The sequence below is a fragment of the Lolium perenne genome, chromosome 6 (assembly GCF_019359855.2).
Source record: "Lolium perenne isolate Kyuss_39 chromosome 6, Kyuss_2.0, whole genome shotgun sequence".
In the NCBI taxonomy this organism is placed as follows: Eukaryota; Viridiplantae; Streptophyta; class Magnoliopsida; order Poales; family Poaceae; genus Lolium; species Lolium perenne.
This window is the reverse complement of record NC_067249.2, coordinates 55170650-55188816: the sequence shown is the minus strand read 5'-3', so window position 1 is coordinate 55188816 and position 18167 is coordinate 55170650. Positions and strand designations below refer to the sequence as shown.

The 18167-nt window shown below is 41.9% G+C and overlaps 1 protein-coding gene across 2 annotated transcripts; it reads left to right on the top strand.

The window, feature by feature from the left end:
* The first annotated feature begins 1350 nt into the window (after window positions 1-1350).
* On the top strand, window positions 1351-15930 carry LOC127308038 (calcium-transporting ATPase 5, plasma membrane-type). 2 transcript variants are annotated; one of them, XM_071821712.1, is made up of 35 exons: window positions 1351-1543; window positions 3207-3455; window positions 4949-5065; window positions 5155-5212; window positions 5421-5512; window positions 5598-5729; window positions 5828-5917; window positions 6132-6201; window positions 6618-6688; window positions 6777-6860; window positions 6953-7030; window positions 7113-7184; window positions 7407-7490; window positions 7598-7680; window positions 7936-8044; window positions 8119-8174; window positions 8263-8305; window positions 8398-8481; window positions 8571-8708; window positions 9136-9201; window positions 9282-9380; window positions 10172-10282; window positions 10349-10516; window positions 10613-10672; window positions 10932-11093; window positions 11896-12012; window positions 12162-12260; window positions 12345-12482; window positions 13328-13428; window positions 13842-13887; window positions 13969-14103; window positions 14551-14658; window positions 14749-14840; window positions 15048-15142; window positions 15326-15930. In XM_071821712.1, the coding sequence occupies exons 2-35, from the start codon at window positions 3264-3266 to the stop codon at window positions 15352-15354; spliced, it is 3279 nt and encodes a 1092-aa protein (XP_071677813.1). In that variant the 5' UTR covers window positions 1351-1543; window positions 3207-3263; the 3' UTR covers window positions 15355-15930. The 2 variants fall into 2 exon arrangements, with proteins under 2 accessions (XP_071677813.1, XP_051194764.1); XM_051338804.2 differs by lacking the exon at window positions 1351-1543 and adding an exon at window positions 2920-3072.
* The last annotated feature ends 2237 nt before the right edge of the window (window positions 15931-18167 follow it).

Here is an 18167-nt window from a genome sequence, read left to right as displayed (position 1 = left end):
GTGGAGGCGATCTCAGGCTTCACCCGCGACACGAGGTCGCCCGGGGCAGCAGCCTTGGGTACGACGGTGGAGGTGTCCCTCTTCTTCGCCGGAGAGGGTCGGCCTGCGGTTGGTGGTGGTGGATCTATCGATCTATCACCGCGTTCCAGCGGCGAGATGGAGATGCATGGAAGCCGGCGACGGAGTCTCCGGTGGAGGGTCGGAGTGGCCAGCCCAGGATGGTCGCCGACGTGGGGGTCCGACCTGAATAAAGGCGGTGGTCCTAGGGTCTCTCTTGCGTGAAGAGGAAGACCTACCGGAGGCCTGGACTCGTGATCTAGCCGGAGTGTTGAGTTCCGGAAGGCTCCGCCGGCGAATGTAACTGCTTTTTGCCTGGAGTTCGCTGGATCGGTGGTATTCGGTCGTGCGCACCCATGCTTTTATTCCGACCGATTGGTTCTGGAGGGAGCGGCGCGAAGCTCTTTTTCTGTGTTGACATCAAGTGACTATGGATCCATGATGAAAGTCGGAAGAAGATAAGTTCATGAAGGCCGGAGGGGAGGACTAGCTAAGGGAGGTTCAAGTCTCCGCGCTGTTGAGGGACTTGCTTGGTGTTCCGGGCTTCACAGCAGCGGTATGAAAGTGGGGGCGACAACACAGGTGAATTTCAGAGTCCTACCTTTCAGGGTGAAAACCCAAGGTCTGACCTTAACTGGTTGTGCCTGGCAATGACCTTGTTGGAGGCATTGTTTTGAGAGCGGGGACTATCTTCAGGGTGAAAACCTAAGATCGTTGATCGGGCGACGACGGTGTTAGAGCACTGTTCCCTTCTTGGAGGCGTCGTTTTTGGAGAGTCTGTATTTCAGGTGTTGTTTTGGCGGTGGATGTATTGCTGTTGTTAGGCCCGAGATACTGTAGCGGGACTTTTGTTTCTTAGTTTTTTTTTTTTGGCTGTGTGCATCCGTAGTGCCATTAGGGTGGTGCGTTGTTGCAGAGGCTGGATGTAATTGGTATCTTTTTTATATTAATATATTCCCTTTATCGAAAAAAAAGCCGTACAAAAATCCTGTAAATTAAAGGAGGCATAACTCTGTGAAGAAGAGGTATACGTATCTTTTGTGCAGCGTTGGTAGTTACTTATTCAAGATAGGAATACATACGTACTGTACATATGTACTGTAGTAGGTATGAACATCTCGCCGTCTATAAAAGGAGCTCACCCCACCGGCCAGCGCCGCGCAAGTCGAAAGCAAAGCTCACAGAAGCGCGCGCGGCACGGATCAAGCTTCTTTGCTCATCGCCAGACGCAAAGGCAAAGCTCCACCTTTACCTAGCTACGTAGATAGGAAGGAGGATCTAGCTAGGCTAGCTGCGCAGCCGCGGGCGTATATATGCTGCCGTGCTTGCCAGACCAGCACTAGGAGCTAGGCCTAGGCTAGGCTCCACCGGAAGCTAGCAGCTGCGTACTCCAGCTAGCCACCGCCCAAGTCCGTCCGTCCGCCGCCGCCGCCCCCTCCCTCCGCCGCGCGCCGGCGAGTCGCCGGACGAGAAGCTGCTAATTAAGGTACGCACGTGCTGCCCGTCGGCCGGTCGGTCGATCTGCCGGCGCGGATCAGGCTTGCTGTTAGGTTTTTTTGGTTCCTTCCGCTGGGTACGTTCTCGATGGGCAGTGCGGTTTCATTCTGTTTTCGTGTCTTCGATTGATTTTCTTTCACTGGTTGCGAGTGCTGACGCCAACAAGCGTCGTGATCGGTGGCCAGTACCGGTTTAATGTTTGCCGGCTTAATTAATTACGTACGCCCCGTCGCACGTTAAAAAAACCTTTCGGCCAGGCCAATAACATGGCTGCCGGAGATGTGTGTCACGAGACGAGAGCTCAGACTCTGGTGAAGTTAAGACCCACTTTCAGTGCCGATCAAACTTGCTGATGGGGTGATGGGTTAGATATAATAATCTTAGGGCATGCGCAATGGTGGCATACACAACTAGATGTTCCATGTAAAAAAGTTGTCAGAAGCAACATAGTGAATTTTATCTCTCCAATAGAAGCTACAACTTTAGTCAGAAAAAAGAGAGAAGGGATCCCACAAATATGACACTATGTATTTCTTTCTCTCTCCAAAAAAGCATGCTTTTAAGGCTTAAGATCCCACTTCTTGAAGAGGAGGCAGCCTCCTCATCCAAACCTACTTTAGACCACACGAACCTAGCTAAAGGTGTGAAACACTACCTCTAGGGCAGTGCATTGGGCATGTCCTTATAGGAGTAACTTTTGTTTCTAGACTTGATGGTCAGAAAAAAAGAGGTAAAACGCGTAACATGGAACTCGCGTGAGGGCGTGGCGTCACCCACGTACGACCGCGACTCCACTGCTGCCAAGCCTCTCGTGCTACAGTCGCCGGCTGTAGTCAAGTCAGTGAGTGACACCACTCTCCACTGCACTGACCCAACACGCTAGTGTCGGGCTCTACTGATACGGGCGTCCGCTGCCATTCCGCCCGAACCCGACCCACTATTAGTGTATTTCGTACTACTTTCTTCACAGTCGTTTTTTTATAATTTCCGTAGTTGATATTTATAATCTTATTTTTTTTGAACTTAATATTTATAATCTTATTAGTATTGAGCGAACTGTTTGTATTATCCAGTTCAGATCATCATCATCATACACAGTTTCAGTTTTCTTATAACAATCATACGTACACACACATGTATAAAGAGGTTCCCATCCTTTTGTTATGCCTGCCATACCCAAAGAAGCTGCTTTCGTATTCACAAGAGACAGCTCTGTACGGTGTACGCGCCATCGCAGCTTTAGTTTTCGGAACGCGTTTTTGGACGGATCCGTTTCCCCGGAAGCCACGCAAACGCAAAGCCAAAAAGGAGCAGCGGGACAAGCAATCCGAGTGCGTGAAGCGGGAAAAAGGCAGGCAAAGGAAGCAGCGCCGAAACTGCCCCCCCCAATTCGCTTCGTTTCCTCCGCCGCACTCCACTCTCCCCTAGCCCCGTCCCCTTCCCTCCTCCGCCGCGGCGGCCCGCTCCGCCCCCGCCGCCGCCTAGCTCCCGCCCACTCGCAGCGGCGCCCGCCTCGAGGTCGCTCCACCCGCTCGCTTTTTCTCTGGGAACGGGCCTGGACTGGACTGGGGTTTTTTGTTGTTGGGTTTCTGCTTTTAATTTGGTCCGGATTTCGTTTCCTCTGACGCTGCTGCTGTTGAATGCGCGTGCAGATCGGGGGCGCGGCGGCCGCGCTGCTGCGAGGTGTCATCTCTCCTGAACAACCGAGGATGCCTGGGGCCGGCGCCGGCGTGCAGGCGCCCGAGGCCTCGCCGGGCCGCTACGTGCGCCGCCACGACGAGGTGGCGCCGGACGACGACGGCTGCGACGACGTCTTCGGAGTCCAAGTGCGCGGGCCCGGGGACGACCCCTTCGACATCCCAGCCAAGCGGGCGCCCGTCGAGCGGCTGAGGCGATGGAGGGTGAGTACGCCGCATTCCCTACTACTACTACCCAACTTGCCTGCTTGCTACTTCGTTCAGCGCTAGACTAGTTCGGGGGATTGTGGGGTGCTTGCCTGCTTGGTTTGCGGTTACGCTTGGCGGCGCAATGCTGCTTAATTTCGTCTGGATTGCCTCTTTTTTTTATTTACACGGGTGTTGGTTCTCGTTTATTTTTGCTTGTTACCTTTTACCACCCAAATGTGTTGATACCTGGTCTCGTGCTGCGTATGTTGTGGAACTTATTCACTGCAGCCAACTAGTTTCACTTCATTTATGCCAAAAATTCTGGCTCCAGAATGATTGGGGCCCCTCACTACTACTAGAGAATTGGTGATGTCCCCAAATGTTGATGAGCCTTTGGCTTGCTGCATCCACAATCCAGCGGGCAGTGAGATAAATTAGTACTACTTTGAATTCTTCGTGACTGGTGTTTTTTTATTTTTGGTACATATGGGCTCATCTAGAACCACCGGGCTTGATATGCAACTGGATTTTGAGCATGACACTGAGTCGTGTATTCTAATGAACCTAGGCATTGATATGTATGTCTGTTCTCATGCCATCACCTCTTGGTTGTGAGTTTGAAGAATCTCATGGGGTGTCAATAAGAGCACATGATTTTAGGTTATTACTTGTCCATGTACTTAAGTTGGCTGATACACACAATATATGAGTTAAAATTACCATGTACAAAAGCATGGACAGTTGGACGTAGCAGAGAGCGATAATGGACTTGCTTGAGTATGGGATCACTGCTGCTCTTGTCATGTATTTTCTACTGCATTGCTAAGAATATGTTATGACTCAACTGCCAACTAAAAGTTGCGTTCAAACAGTCCGAAAGCAATATTTGTTGATTCCAGTTACGTTTCATGATTTGCATTCTGTTGCGCCCCTATATCAGGGCCTGGCTTGTTGGCGTTATTTATTCCTGTGAAGTAGAGCTTTTGTTGGGGATGGAGCATATGGTTCACATAGCATTAAAAGATGGATTGCTCTGAATTCTAGTCTTTCAAATCTAAATTGTTGTTGCACTGTAAAATACTCTGTTCTTGCATAATGTAACAAATGTGATTCTGATTACCTAACTATCTAATTCATGGATGCTTGCGCGCACATGGCTCGCCTTGGAAGTAAAATGCTTTATATGTTCATGCATTGTCTAGAATGCTTCTTAGGGCATTTTGAACTTGTGTAGTTGTGTACATATGCCAAATTGGCATCACTACTTCTGCTAGTGCTGCTTCACAGTCAATCATAACTGATAGTATAGTCAGTTCATTAATTTTACACACTGCTGTTATATGTTTGTGCATTGTTTAGAATGTTTCTTAGGGCATTTTGAGCTTGTGTACTTCTGCCAAATTTGCATCGCTACTTCTACTAGTGCTGCTGCACATATAATCATAACTGATAGTATAGTCAGTTCCCTAACTTTACACATTGCTGTTATCGTTTTGTTCCATTGGCAGCAAGCTGCACTTGTGCTCAATGCTTCTCGCCGATTCAGATACACTCTTGACTTGAAAAAAGAGGAAGAAAAAGAACATATAAGGAGGAAAATTAGGGCTCATGCTCAAGTCATACGGGTATACATCCAAGCTTCTGTTTCTGCAGTATATATGTTTTATCATCATACATCGTTCCTCTTTGATATTTTCGTTTTGAATTCAATCAGGCTGCGTTACTTTTCAAGGAAGCAGGAGAAAAGCAGAATGGCGATAGAGAATTACAAGGTAATTGATCCAAACTCATTTTGTTTTTGTACACATAGGATACTGTCAGTGTCTTGGTTATATTCTGTGTAATTAAATAGCCCTGTGAGGATCATCTTGTGTCAAGAAATAATTGTCTACTCAATTGAGGACCGCCCCGCACCTTGTTAATAGTTGTTCAAATATGTCTATGTTAATATGTTGTTACATTGACGTTGCTGTTACACAGAAATTCTCCCACGGGGTTTTGGAATTGGAGAGGAGCAACTTACATCATTGACAAGGGATCATAACTATTCCACTCTGCAAGAATATGGTGGGGTATGTACCATTCCTACCTGCAAATTTGCTAGAATCTTCCAACATCTGCATCATTAGTTAATGCGGTATTCTTCTTGAACATTAGGTTAAAGGGCTCCTAAATTTACTGAAAACAAACTCAGAGAAGGGAATCCATGGAGATGAAGCAGATTTGTCAAGCAGGGCAAATGCTTTTGGGGCTAACAGATATCCTCGCAAGAAAGGAAGAAGCTTTTGGGCAAGTTTATTTACTACTTTAATTTGTGATTGTACCAATGAATGTGCTGCGGTATCAGTGATTAATCCTTCTTACTGTGTTCTGTGTCATGAAAACAGGTTTTTCTTTGGGAGGCCTGCCAGGACTTAACATTGGTTATCCTTATCGTGGCTGCAGCCATTTCTCTAGCATTGGGCATCGCAACAGAGGTGAACTCCTGGTCCACCTGACTTTTCTCTATTTCCTCATTTTCGTATTTTGTCTTACTGTCAGCTGATGCTTAATGACTATATATGTTTTCCCCTTGTGAGTTTTAAATCTGATTCCATCAACTTCCAAACAACGGTTCACTGCGGATTTCTGTATGGATTAACCCTTTTAAAAGTATGTTTTCTTTAGTTCTAATTTTAAGAATTTCATCAGGGCATCAAAGAAGGATGGTACGACGGCGCCAGTATAGCATTTGCTGTATTTCTTGTGATATTTGTTACTGGTATGCTGTTTTCTCTCCAATATTCAACTCTGAAATAGTTTAATATTTTGTGATATTTAATATGGATGCAGTATTATCATTACTGTACTTCAGCAAGGGGGAAATAATGGTCTTAAACCAAACTTTTCTGGACCTGGGATTGTACTGTAATTTTGAAAGATAAACACTAGACCTTTTTTTAGTTTAATTGTTCAGTAGTATCCTAGGGTCAATCTTCATACATTGTATTTACAAGGATAAAAGGCCATTTATTTTGTGCCTCAGCTAGTGTCAAATATGGCCTTCCAGCATATCTTTTGTCCATTTCTTTAAACTTCACCGTTTCTCCATTTACTCATTACGCACAATGAAAGAGTGTCCAGTTGGAATAATCCAGTTGTACCTGACTAAAGATACCTTTTGTCTAATTATTTCAGCTGTCAGTGATTACAAACAGTCGTTGCAGTTCCAACACCTCAATGAGGAGAAGCAAAATATCCAAGTCGAGGTTTGTGAGCTTAACCTATCAAAGTGTTCACCATTTATTTGCCATTTTTAGTCCTCTGATAGTATTGCAACTGTGCTGTGGTGAACAGGTTATTCGGGGCGGTAGAAGGATTCAAGTCTCAATCTTTGACCTTGTGGTTGGTGATGTAGTAGCTTTGAAAATTGGTGATCAGGTAGGACGCAGTAAACAAATACTGCCTGCTTTAGCTTATGTTTGTGTTGCTTGCATTCCTGCTATTATAACGAAATAAAAACCACCTTTTAGGTTCCAGCTGACGGTGTTTTAATTAGTGGCCATTCTCTTGCCATTGATGAGTCCAGTATGACTGGGGAAAGCAAAATTGTAAGATTTCTCTTGATTTTATACTCCTACGAGTCCAGTATGACTGGGGAAAGTAAGTAGTAAACGTTCGATCTTTGATTAGGTTTTCAAGGATCAGAAGTCACCTTTTCTAATGGGAGGATGCAAAGTAGCGGATGGTTATGGTACCATGTTGGTGAGTGATCATATCTTGTCTTCTCGCCTCATTCTCTTTCTTTTCTGTTTTGAAAATCGCATGTCTAGGAATAAAGAGAGGCAACTGAGGCTCATTCACTTTTGGATTTGAGCATTGCTTACCTGTCAGCTAGATTAATTGTTTTATGAGCGCAGTAAAATTGACCTTTAACCTTACCCTATTTGATATAATTCCACTTGCAATTGTGCTATTCAATTGCAGGTAACTGCAGTTGGTCTGAATACTGAATGGGGTTTACTAATGGCTAGCATTTCAGAAGACAACAATGAAGAGACCCCATTGCAGGTTCTTCCTCTTTTTTATCCTTTTGTTGATGATCTGATTGTGAATTATTTTGAACAACCTATGTGCAATCTGATTCTGAATTCATGGCCTTCTCGTTTCTGTTGAAGGTGCGGTTGAATGGAGTAGCAACATTCATAGGCATTGTGGGGCTTGTCGTTGCTGCACTGGTTCTTGTAGTCCTTTTTGCAAGGTAAGATTCATTCACCCATTATTTGAATATCGTACCTTCTATATTATGTATGTACTCCATACAACTGAAATAAAGTCACAAATGTATAAACCGGTGTTGTAGTTGCTATGCTTATTCTATATGCTTAAGTGCAGTGATACTTGAAGTTTTTTCCTTTGCTCGCAGATACTATCAGCTTTCAGGGCGTACTTAGAAACTTTCTATTGTTCCATATATCTTACAGGACATATTAATAAACTTTTTCTTTACTCCCAGATATTTTACAGGACATACTACAAACCCAGATGGCACCGTTCAGTTTGTTAAGGGGCAAACAAGTGTGAAATCTATTATATTTGGATCAATAAAGATACTTACTGTTGCGGTATGTAAGGATTTAATATTTGGTGCATCTTAAGCACCCTTTTCCTTATCTCATTCTTACATTGCAACATTTAGGTGACTATTATTGTCGTGGCTGTGCCTGAGGGACTACCGTTGGCTGTAACACTAACGTGAGTTGATACAAGTCAAATGTCTCCATCATTTTAACTTTGTTTTGGTTTTCCAACCTATTTTATTATTATTATTATTATTTTTCAGCCTGGCTTATTCAATGAGGAAAATGATGGCAGACAAAGCTTTGGTACAAATTTTTTGCAGTCTCTTTTTTTACGAAACCAGTCTCTTTATTATTTATTCTTTTTATTATCACATGAATCTGTATGTCAATTTCAGGTGAGAAGGCTTTCAGCTTGTGAAACGATGGGTTCTGCTACAACAATTTGTAGTGACAAGACTGGTACATTAACGCTCAACCAGGTTAGTTTTTCTTGTCTTTTTGCATCATAATGGTTCTTCACTTTATTGCTTTACCTCTGTGACCATTTAACTATCTGTGACTTCTGCAGATGACTGTGGTGCTATCAATAGTTGGGGGGAAAGAGCTGCAGCCTCAGGCTTCTACCGAGAAGCTGTCACCTACAGTTACCTCTTTTGTACTTGAAGGAATTGCACAGAATACTTCAGGCAGTGTCTTCGAGCCAGAGGTAATGTCACATGTTTCCACTACTCGGCACCTTTTACCACTGCGTTTAGGTTACATAGATGATCACATGAAGTATGGTCCTATCACCTTTGTGAATTTAAATTTTGTAGTAAATTTTGCTGCTTTTTATTTGGCTTTTCAAGTAGTGTTAGAATTTCCACTTATTTTCTGAGAGGTTCCTATGCTATTCTCAAAAGAGAACACCCAGAATTCACATTAAATGCACTTCCATACATGTAGTGGAGGCTGCTATTTTTTGACCAAAAATAGGGTCCCTGCTATTTTTTTGACTAAAAATGCCCCCATTGCTATTTCTTTGAGCGAAAATAGGGTCCCAGATGTCAATACTGCTAGTTATGGCTGTGCATTTTTCTATTGATGTAATTGATATCTGTCCTTCTACACCATACTGATTCTTGACTCATCAGGATGGTAGCACTGTCGAGATAACAGGCTCACCAACTGAGAAGGCTATCCTTTCATGGGGTGTTGAGGTAAGATTCTTCAAGTGTTAAAACTTCCACTCTTGGTTTGGTGGCTATATTCTTGCTTATTCAAATGATGCTTCCTTTAGCTTCATATGAAATTTGCGGCGGAGCGATCGAAATCTGCTATCATTCATGTATCTCCATTCAACTCAGAAAAAAAACGTGGCGGTGTTGCAGTAACTGGGGTAATTTCTTGTTTCACTTTCCGCTGTATCTTATATATTTTCTTTATTATTAGTTTCCACTAGATATGTCCACACACTGAGTTGCAAAGATGTACTTTGATAGAGATGAACTGGTCCTGGGCTTGGCTTTGATATCGCTCCAATGGGACTCAAAGATGATTACATGCTTAAATAGTTAAATGTTTTAACTGGGTGTGCTAGTCGTTTAAATGTCCTTTTCTTTTCTACCCATATCCTGGTATAGCAATCAAGTTCACCTTGTCAACCTAGAATTCATGATAGCATTTATATTTTCAGATTCTTTACCTTTTTTCAACCATCCTGCTTGCCGATTCTCTGTGGGTCCGTAGCCTGTTGCTGTGATTTTAGGACTGTAGAACAGAATAATGACCAGGTGGATTGACAAAATTATTTGCTCAACACCTATGTTTGAATTCTAAAACATATCTAAGAATAATTTTGGGGTTCTGTTATGTGCTAATATTCTGCCATCCAGTGCAATTATTTTGCTGTACAAAAGAGGCTCCTGCGGTCATTCCAGGGTCTAATTTAACATGGTAACAACATTAGTCTCTGGCATACAAATACAGAAATACTTCATCTCAGGCTTGGCATACTTTACTTAGTTTAATAGTCTGAAACGTGTTTGTCCTTGTGTTAACTGTGACATGATTGTGTTATTAATTTGGTTTAGCTAGAGTGCCATTCGTTTGGATGATTGACAGTGTTGTTTATTGTTCTGCAATACAGTCTTCAACCATATACTGAACTTTGTCATGTGCTTTTTCCAGAGAGATTCAGATGTTCATGTGCACTGGAAAGGAGCTGCTGAAATAGTTCTTGCCTTATGTACAAATTGGCTTGATGTAGATGGCTCAATTCATGAAATGACACCTGATAAGGCAAACCACTTAGAACACTTTTTAAGATTTAATTATGTAGTTCCCTGTCTAACATTAGTATTTCAGGCTAATCAATTCAAGAAATACATAGAAGATATGGCCGAGCAAAGCCTTCGCTGTGTTGCTTTTGCTTATAGAAATCTTGATCCCAAGGACATTCCAAGCGAGGAACAAAGAATTAACTGGCAGTTACCAGATAATGACCTGACTCTTATTGGAATTGTGGGGATGAAGGTACATGGACGAAACGTGCAAATATAATGTTGCATATAACGATTAATTTTTGATAAAATTTCTGTTTGTGGCTAAGCCATCCATGTTCGTTTGCAGGATCCTTGTCGCCCTGGAGTGAGAGATGCTGTTGAGCTGTGCACCAATTCTGGTGTTAAGGTTTGTGTTTTCAATTCATGTGCTGGTGAAAGATACAAAGAATTGTTAGAATAGAAACAATACAAGTCATATTTGCTTCCGATGATGTTTGTATCTGTATTTAGTGTGTAATTTGACATTGTATTAACAATGCGTGTAATACCATTGACACCTTAAATTTGTCAACTATTGACACCATTAAATGTTGGCACAGTACACGTGCATAGTTGGAGTTCTTGTCATCACTATAAACTAACTTCTGCAGTATTCGAACGAGTAGGTACGAATGGTAACTGGAGACAATCTGCAGACAGCTAGAGCAATAGCACTTGAATGTGGAATACTCACTGACCCCCAGGCTTCTACACCAGTCATAATAGAGGGAAGAGTTTTCCGTGCATACAGTGATGCCGAAAGGGAGGCAGTTGCCGACAAGATATCTGTAAGACCATAATTTGTTTGTGCTTGCGAAAATGTTAAAATTTGTCCCAAGTTTATAAGCTAACCTACTGAGAGTACTTTTTGTTCATTTATTACTCTGAAAGATTATCGTTTTGCATCTTGTCTTCAAATATAGTTTGTTTGGCAAAATGGATCATGAACCGTAGGGCTGGTATATCTGAAATCATGCAGCATTTAAGGAGGATCAAATTCCCTTTTTATATTATTCACACTGTATAATGCATCTAACTTTCCATATGATTCTTGATTTACAAGTATTTAAATGTTATTTAAAATTCCTAGGAAATAATGTTGACTAAAAGTACTTGCTTGCAAATTTTAGTCTAATAACTCCTTGCTTTAGGAGTATAGGGAATGAAATTGGGAAATATATCGAGAACTTTCTGAACATAAAAAAAATCCATGCAAGATATAGGGAGTGCAGTGGTGCACTTTTTATCTGTATTATTCTGTAATCTCTCCAAATGATCTCCTATGCCACTTGTATGTACTAGTATATATCTATGTTCTGTGACAGTCCCATGCTTACCTTTTACTATTGTAAATATACGAAAAATACAGAACAATAGAATTTGTGTTCCACTAATGTGGCGATACAAAACTATTGTGATTACACTTTGGTAGCTAATTTGCTACGACATTTCTGGTGCTCTATTTCATGTGATATGGCAGATATTCCTTTCATCCGTCTATTTGAGTCCATATGAATCTTGTCCAATATACTTGCTCTTGCTATTAGCATTGTTCCGATTAGCCTGATTTCTAAAATAAATGCATTGCAGGTGATGGGAAGATCCTCACCGAATGATAAGCTTCTCCTTGTAAAAGCACTCAAGAAGAATGGCCATGTTGTTGCTGTTACTGGTGACGGGACAAATGATGCCCCTGCATTGCACGAGGTAAGGTCACAAGTTTGTACTCTGAAGGGATAAAAGGACATGTGATTATTTTTTAATGGATACAAAGACTGATCATACATGTGATCATGTACTGCACAGCTTAGTACAACAAACATTTTTTAGTTGACACCAGTCCCTTATATTTTCAGGCAGATATTGGTCTTTCTATGGGCATCCAAGGAACAGAAGTAGCTAAAGAGAGCTCAGACATAATTATTCTGGATGATAATTTTGCTTCGGTCGTGAAGGTTAGGCCTACTTGGTGAACTTAATGATCTTCTGATCCACAAGTGATACAGTGTCTTAAATCCTGTTCATGTTTAATGTTCTAGGTGGTCCGCTGGGGTCGTTCTGTTTATGCCAATATCCAAAAGTTTATTCAGTTCCAGCTTACTGTAAATGTTGCGGCTCTTATCATCAATGTGGTTGCGGCCATTTCCTCTGGCAATGTTCCTCTAAACGCTGTTCAGGTTTGTCAGAACATTATTATTTACGTTTCTTGGAATCATTGCCTGATTAAAATTATTTAACATGTCGATAGTTCCAACGCTAGCTAGGTCTGAATATTCCTAGATATTTGGATCTAGATGCCATTAAATGTTTTATCCACTTGCAGTTTCTTGAATCATTATTCTGGCTATTAAAATAATTAAGATCACAGTGTTTGTCTATTTACTCCTGTTTTTGCTACTATTGTGGACTAAACTCTGCTTGTTCACCACAATACTTTTTTTTTGCGGAGGAAAGAAATTTCATTAACTTTGAGCCAAGTTACAATCAACAGCAACTGCTGCAGCAACTTCCTGGGGGAAGTCCCTCAGCCAGAATTCAGTTCTAGCACTAACTCGGCTAAGCTTAGCTAGCTCGTGGCTCACTACATTAATCCCACGACTAATCTTAGCTACTTTCCTGTAATAATTCACGGATAACACTGATTTTAAAAGCATAAACTGACATATTTGGTGAGGAACCCTTGATCAACTCGGCAGCTTCAGCACAGTCTGTCTCAGTCGTGAAGGCTAGGTTGATTGAACCTGTGACAACTAATTTGGGTCAGAGGTAGTACTAGTTTATCGAGAGTATGCACCAATAGGATGTGATATCTGTTGAGGGTATATTTTCTCTCAGAGTAACATGTTTAAACCATCATTTTTGCAATATGTATCTTGCGTATAATGTTGAAGATGACAACTATGAAAAATAATGTTGACATGGGCTAGTAGGAAATTGTGAATGAACAGAAACTAACTTTATGTATTGAACTTGTATTGATTTGATATGGCCAGATGTTTACTTGTTTATGCTGTTGACACAGCTTCTCTGGGTTAATCTCATAATGGACACACTTGGCGCGCTTGCATTGGCTACTGAACCACCAACGGACCAACTTATGAAGCGGACACCTGTTGGACGGAGGTTTGTCCTTTTCCTCTTGAAACAACACAAAATATATGTGTGCTATGATTCTGTATATGTATTTTTTTGTTGTTGTGGTAACATTTAGTATTTGAAATCTGTATATCATGAACCTATCCTAAGCAGAACTGTGAATCTCGTCGTTCTCTTCCCCGCATAAAGGTAGTTGAATGCACCCTTCTATTTTACGAGGGACCCACACATTTGAAGAACTAGAAAGTTTAGCCAACAGTTACTCCAACAATGTATAGGATTAGTGATGTGAAAATGGTACCATCTTGTTTGAAAGCATCTTGGTGAACTTAATGATCTTCTGATGTGTAAACTTGTTTGAAAGCATTTATAGAATTTTGATTAGCACTAATGTTGTGTATGCTTATAACATTTCTAACATTCTTGTGCATGTAATGCAGAGAACCTCTTGTGACTAATATCATGTGGAGAAACTTGTTCATTCAGGTATAAGTCTCTTTAGATGTTGTTTGTCAACTAAATGTTTTACTGGGCTGGGTCAGTTACTCAGGTCTTATGTAATCACAGGCTGTCTATCAAGTTGCTGTTCTTCTGACGCTTAACTTTGGAGGCCGAAATCTTCTGCATTTGACTCAAGATACCTTTGAACACTCTAATAAAGTCAAAAATTCATTTATATTCAACACATTTGTCCTGTGTCAGGTAACATCCTACCTTGTTAAACCATCTTCTCTTACTTTATGAGGAACCATGGCTCTAACTTCATGGTTGAATCTGAATACTGTTTCTCCATTTGGACCAATATGTGCCGCATCCACAGCTTTACAGTAGCATGCTTCTTAACAGTATGCTACAATAAGACACACATCGGTAGGTCCAGCAGCTGGTTTAGAAATGGTTTAGTAAGATTGAATATATTTTATAGCAACGAGTAATTCAGGGTTAACATCATTTTGTTTCAGATTGCTGCATTTTCTCCCTATTTGTTTAAGTAGTTTAGGGTCCAAACTCTATAAAGGAGTCTTTCTCCCAAATGTTGGATACTTGTGTAGTCCGAGTCTATGTTCTCATCTTCCTTTTAATCCCTTCCCTTCAGCATGTACCATCTTGCTACTTGACAAAGCTTAACTATTTCATTTTTCCCATTAGGTGTTTAATGAGTTCAATTCGCGTAAACCAGAAGAGCTCAACATATTTGAAGGAGTTTCAAGAAACCATCTCTTTTTGGGCGTTGTGAGCGTAACTGTTGTGCTGCAGGTATGAAATGATAGAAAAACACAAATGTGTTAATATGGACAACCTTTGAGCATCTAGGATTTGACCTCTGTCCATAAAAATCTTGCTCAGGTGATAATTATTGAGTTCCTGGGGAAATTTACATCAACTGTTAGACTCAGCTGGGAGCTTTGGCTTGTTTCTATCGGTATTGCTTTTGTCAGGTGAGATCCTTGTACCCATTATGAACCTGCTTGTGTTGTAGAAAAAACTAATGCTTTCGAAAATAATATAGTAGTAGTTATTTTTTTCCCAAGTATGAGTTTGCTTGCAGTTTGAATCAACACAGCAGGTGGTTAGTTTTGGGTTGATATCCTACAGACTTTGGATTTTAGCCTGCTTGCTTGCTAACCATTGGCATGTTCATGCAGCTGGCCGTTGGCTTTTGTTGGGAAGTTCATTCCAGTTCCCCAGACTCCGTTGAAGGATTTGATCCTCAAGTGTTTGCCAAAAAGGAAGAAGCAAGGTAGGTACACACGGTGTTTCAGTTTTGAAAATACCTGCTGCATCTGCAACTACCATCGTTTCTGAATCTGGTTATGTAGCAACTGTGTAGAAGGCTAGAAGCTATGGCCCCTTTGTCGCTGCTTGATAAAATAGCTATTTTTTCCTTCTCAATATTAAATCATGTTTGTATTTTAATATACAGCTGACGAAGGGCCAACTCCACCGGTGTGATGACCGAACATCTCTCCAAGTGACAAAAATCATCAGCCGCCGAATTCCAGTGCTTATGCATACAAGTGCTGGCATACATTTTAGTACTGATATCTTCTAACCACGGTAGCTTTTAGCCTGATTGAATACTCTGAGGTTGAAGACAACGTGAGTGAGATGCTTCATTCTCGCTGACTCGAATGCTGGGGTTTGAAGCCGATGTGAACAAAGGACATTATTTCACTAGCTTAACAGATGTTAGAAATTTGGCATCTACACTGTACAAATGGTGCATCAGGGTTAGAATGATCTTGCCAGTTGGGAAGCTCGTTAGCTAACAAATTTCCTTTTGACAAGAGTGATGTGTATATCATTTCGTCTAGGTTTCTTTTCTAGGATTTCGTTCTAACAAACTAAGCCCTTGCGGAGAGTTGGTTTGGGATTTCTTTGGAGTGATACTGGAATACTGATGTGTGGTAGCAGCTTGAACTTGCATAATGTGCATTAAGTTGGTGCTGACGTTATTAAACTACCTTCTGTACTCCAACTATTGTTTCGTTCTAACAAACTAAGCCCTTGCGGAGAGTTGGTTTGGGATTTCTTTGGAGTGATACTGGAATACTGATGTGTGGTCGCAGCTTGAACTTGCATAATGTGCATTAAGTTGGTGCTGACGTTATTAAACTACCTTCTGTACTCCAACTATTGTCTATACCTTGTAAGAGCAATGATCAGAATATTTTGCTCGTAAGGCAGCGGAAACGCAGAGCTCCGGACCGGACACAAACCTGTTCTCAATGTTGCAAAGACTAATCGGGCAAAGATCCTATGAAACGACTAGGTATCTAAACCTTTGGTATGAGTCCCCTTGTCAGGAGAGAGCCGATTGCCAGCATGGTTGTGGAAGTTTGATAGTGCTGTCTGTCTGTACTGTAAACTGTGCTCTAGTTCTAGTTTGCCTGTGTTTAAGCTTCTCGTTGCTGTTTTTGACCAGTTTATTTTCATTTAACTAATCATGTATCTTCAGAGTGAAATTTTTGGGTACTGCATCTTTCTCGACTGGTCATCTAGGATAAATTAAAATAGCGCCCACTACTATATTTTGTTTTGGCAAAAGTAGGCATGCATCGCGTGAGAATTCCTTTTCCATTTGTTTATGCGGACGTACCTCAGCATGTCGCGGAGCCAATAAGTAGGCCACATGGTCGCCCATGCTTCCATCCAACAAATCATGAAGCTTAATTAACTCGCATCCTGCACTGCTTTCCCCGTACATGATACATCAGTGGCAATGCATCAAAGAGAAGATGCCTTCTTCTATATCCGAAAATGCATGATGATCCTCCATCCTACCATAGTGGCTTTTCATTAGTGAGACCGAGATGATCCTGTTTTACGAATAGCAATGCAGAAGATCAAGCTACAGCTCAAACACTATAATGTGACATGTCACATATATTTAACTCCGGTTCCAACTAGTTACTTGATGATAATCTGGAGGGTTAATAATAATAATCGATTAGTGTAGCAGCTTAGTAGGAGTATATCAAATGGACCTCGGATCCGCCCCATCTCCTATACGGAATATATAATCCGTGCTCACACGAGGTTGTCAGTATCAGCTCGTCCATCATCGATCCATGCATGGTGTGCCCGCGTAGAGATATGGGTAAGTTCTGGCAGCCGTTTATTTCTTGGTCGGCTAGCTGCAGGTGATAAGTTTGGTAGTTTCTGCGAATCAAATACACATGCAATGCAAAATTGCAAGCTTGCCAGGATCGTCAGCGTGCAGCATGCCAGCATTCATTCAATTTCGTCAGCACTGCTGCTCGTAGCTCTTGCATGAAGAGGGATTGGATAGTCGAGGAGAGTGGGCACTGGTCGTGTACATTTATGTTCTATCGCACGTACGTAGGCCACAGGAACATGCATGCATGTTTTCCAGTTGGCAAGTGCTGAGCACCCTCAGAGGATCTAGGGTTTTGATCCCCGCCTCTCCCCCGCCGTCGGGTATCACTAGAATGTGAAACCTCGTTCCCTGCAGTATAACTCTCACTCACGCAATAATAACTTTGTGTCATTGTAGCACTGTTGCGGCATTTTTCCAGCCGTAGGTTAAAAACATACAAAAACATTGCCAAGGTAGCAAAAAATATATAGATCCCTAATCGCCGCAGCAAATCCACGGAAAAAAAAAACAACACATGTATATACATGTGAGGACTACGTTTGCAGCTGCCCACAAAAATATTTGTAGCATTGTAGCAACATTTGCAACACATACCAAAAATTATTTCACCACCTTGCCTGTATGTACGCAGCAAACACACACGGGTATGTATCATTTTTAGAACACCCATGAAACATCCTAAAAATCTTGAAAATTTACCTATTGCGTTGTTGAACTCGCTATCTGGGATCGCTGGCAAGGAATCCAATGAGCCGGTGACCCATAATTGCCAGATCCGGCGAGTCTGAACTCCCTTGGCCACCTATCTTCATGGAGCTTGGCTATGTAAAGGACTTTGCATTTGTGCTCTAGTTCAGCTTCCATGGCCACGTGATCTAGTTGTCCCCATCCAGATGCATGTCAAAAGTAGTGGAGGAGCAACGTGGCGGGGCACCAGAGGAGGAGCGGGGGAAGGTATGAAGCTGGACATGATGCCTCGTAGGAGGAGATGAGATGCTGATGGGAGACAACGAGAAAGGAGGCAGAAGAGGGCCAATCCTCCGCCTGAACGGTAGCATTTTCCTTTCCATTTTTGCTATGGAGCTGATCTATATGTTTTGGATGACAATCATATTATATAAAAAATAAATATTATTTCCTTCTA

Excerpts from the sequence above, each read along its gene's own strand:
- LOC127308038 (XM_071821712.1), top strand. The coding sequence starts at position 3,264 with ATGCCTGGGGCCGGCGCCGGCGTGCAGGCGCCCGAGGCCTCGCCGGGC. Across the intron at positions 5,513-5,597 it reads CTCTGCAAGAATATGGTGGG|GTTAAAGGGCTCCTAAATTT; the intron begins GTATGTACCATT and ends CTTGAACATTAG. Across the intron at positions 15,143-15,325 it reads GCCAAAAAGGAAGAAGCAAG|CTGACGAAGGGCCAACTCCA; the intron begins GTAGGTACACAC and ends TTTAATATACAG.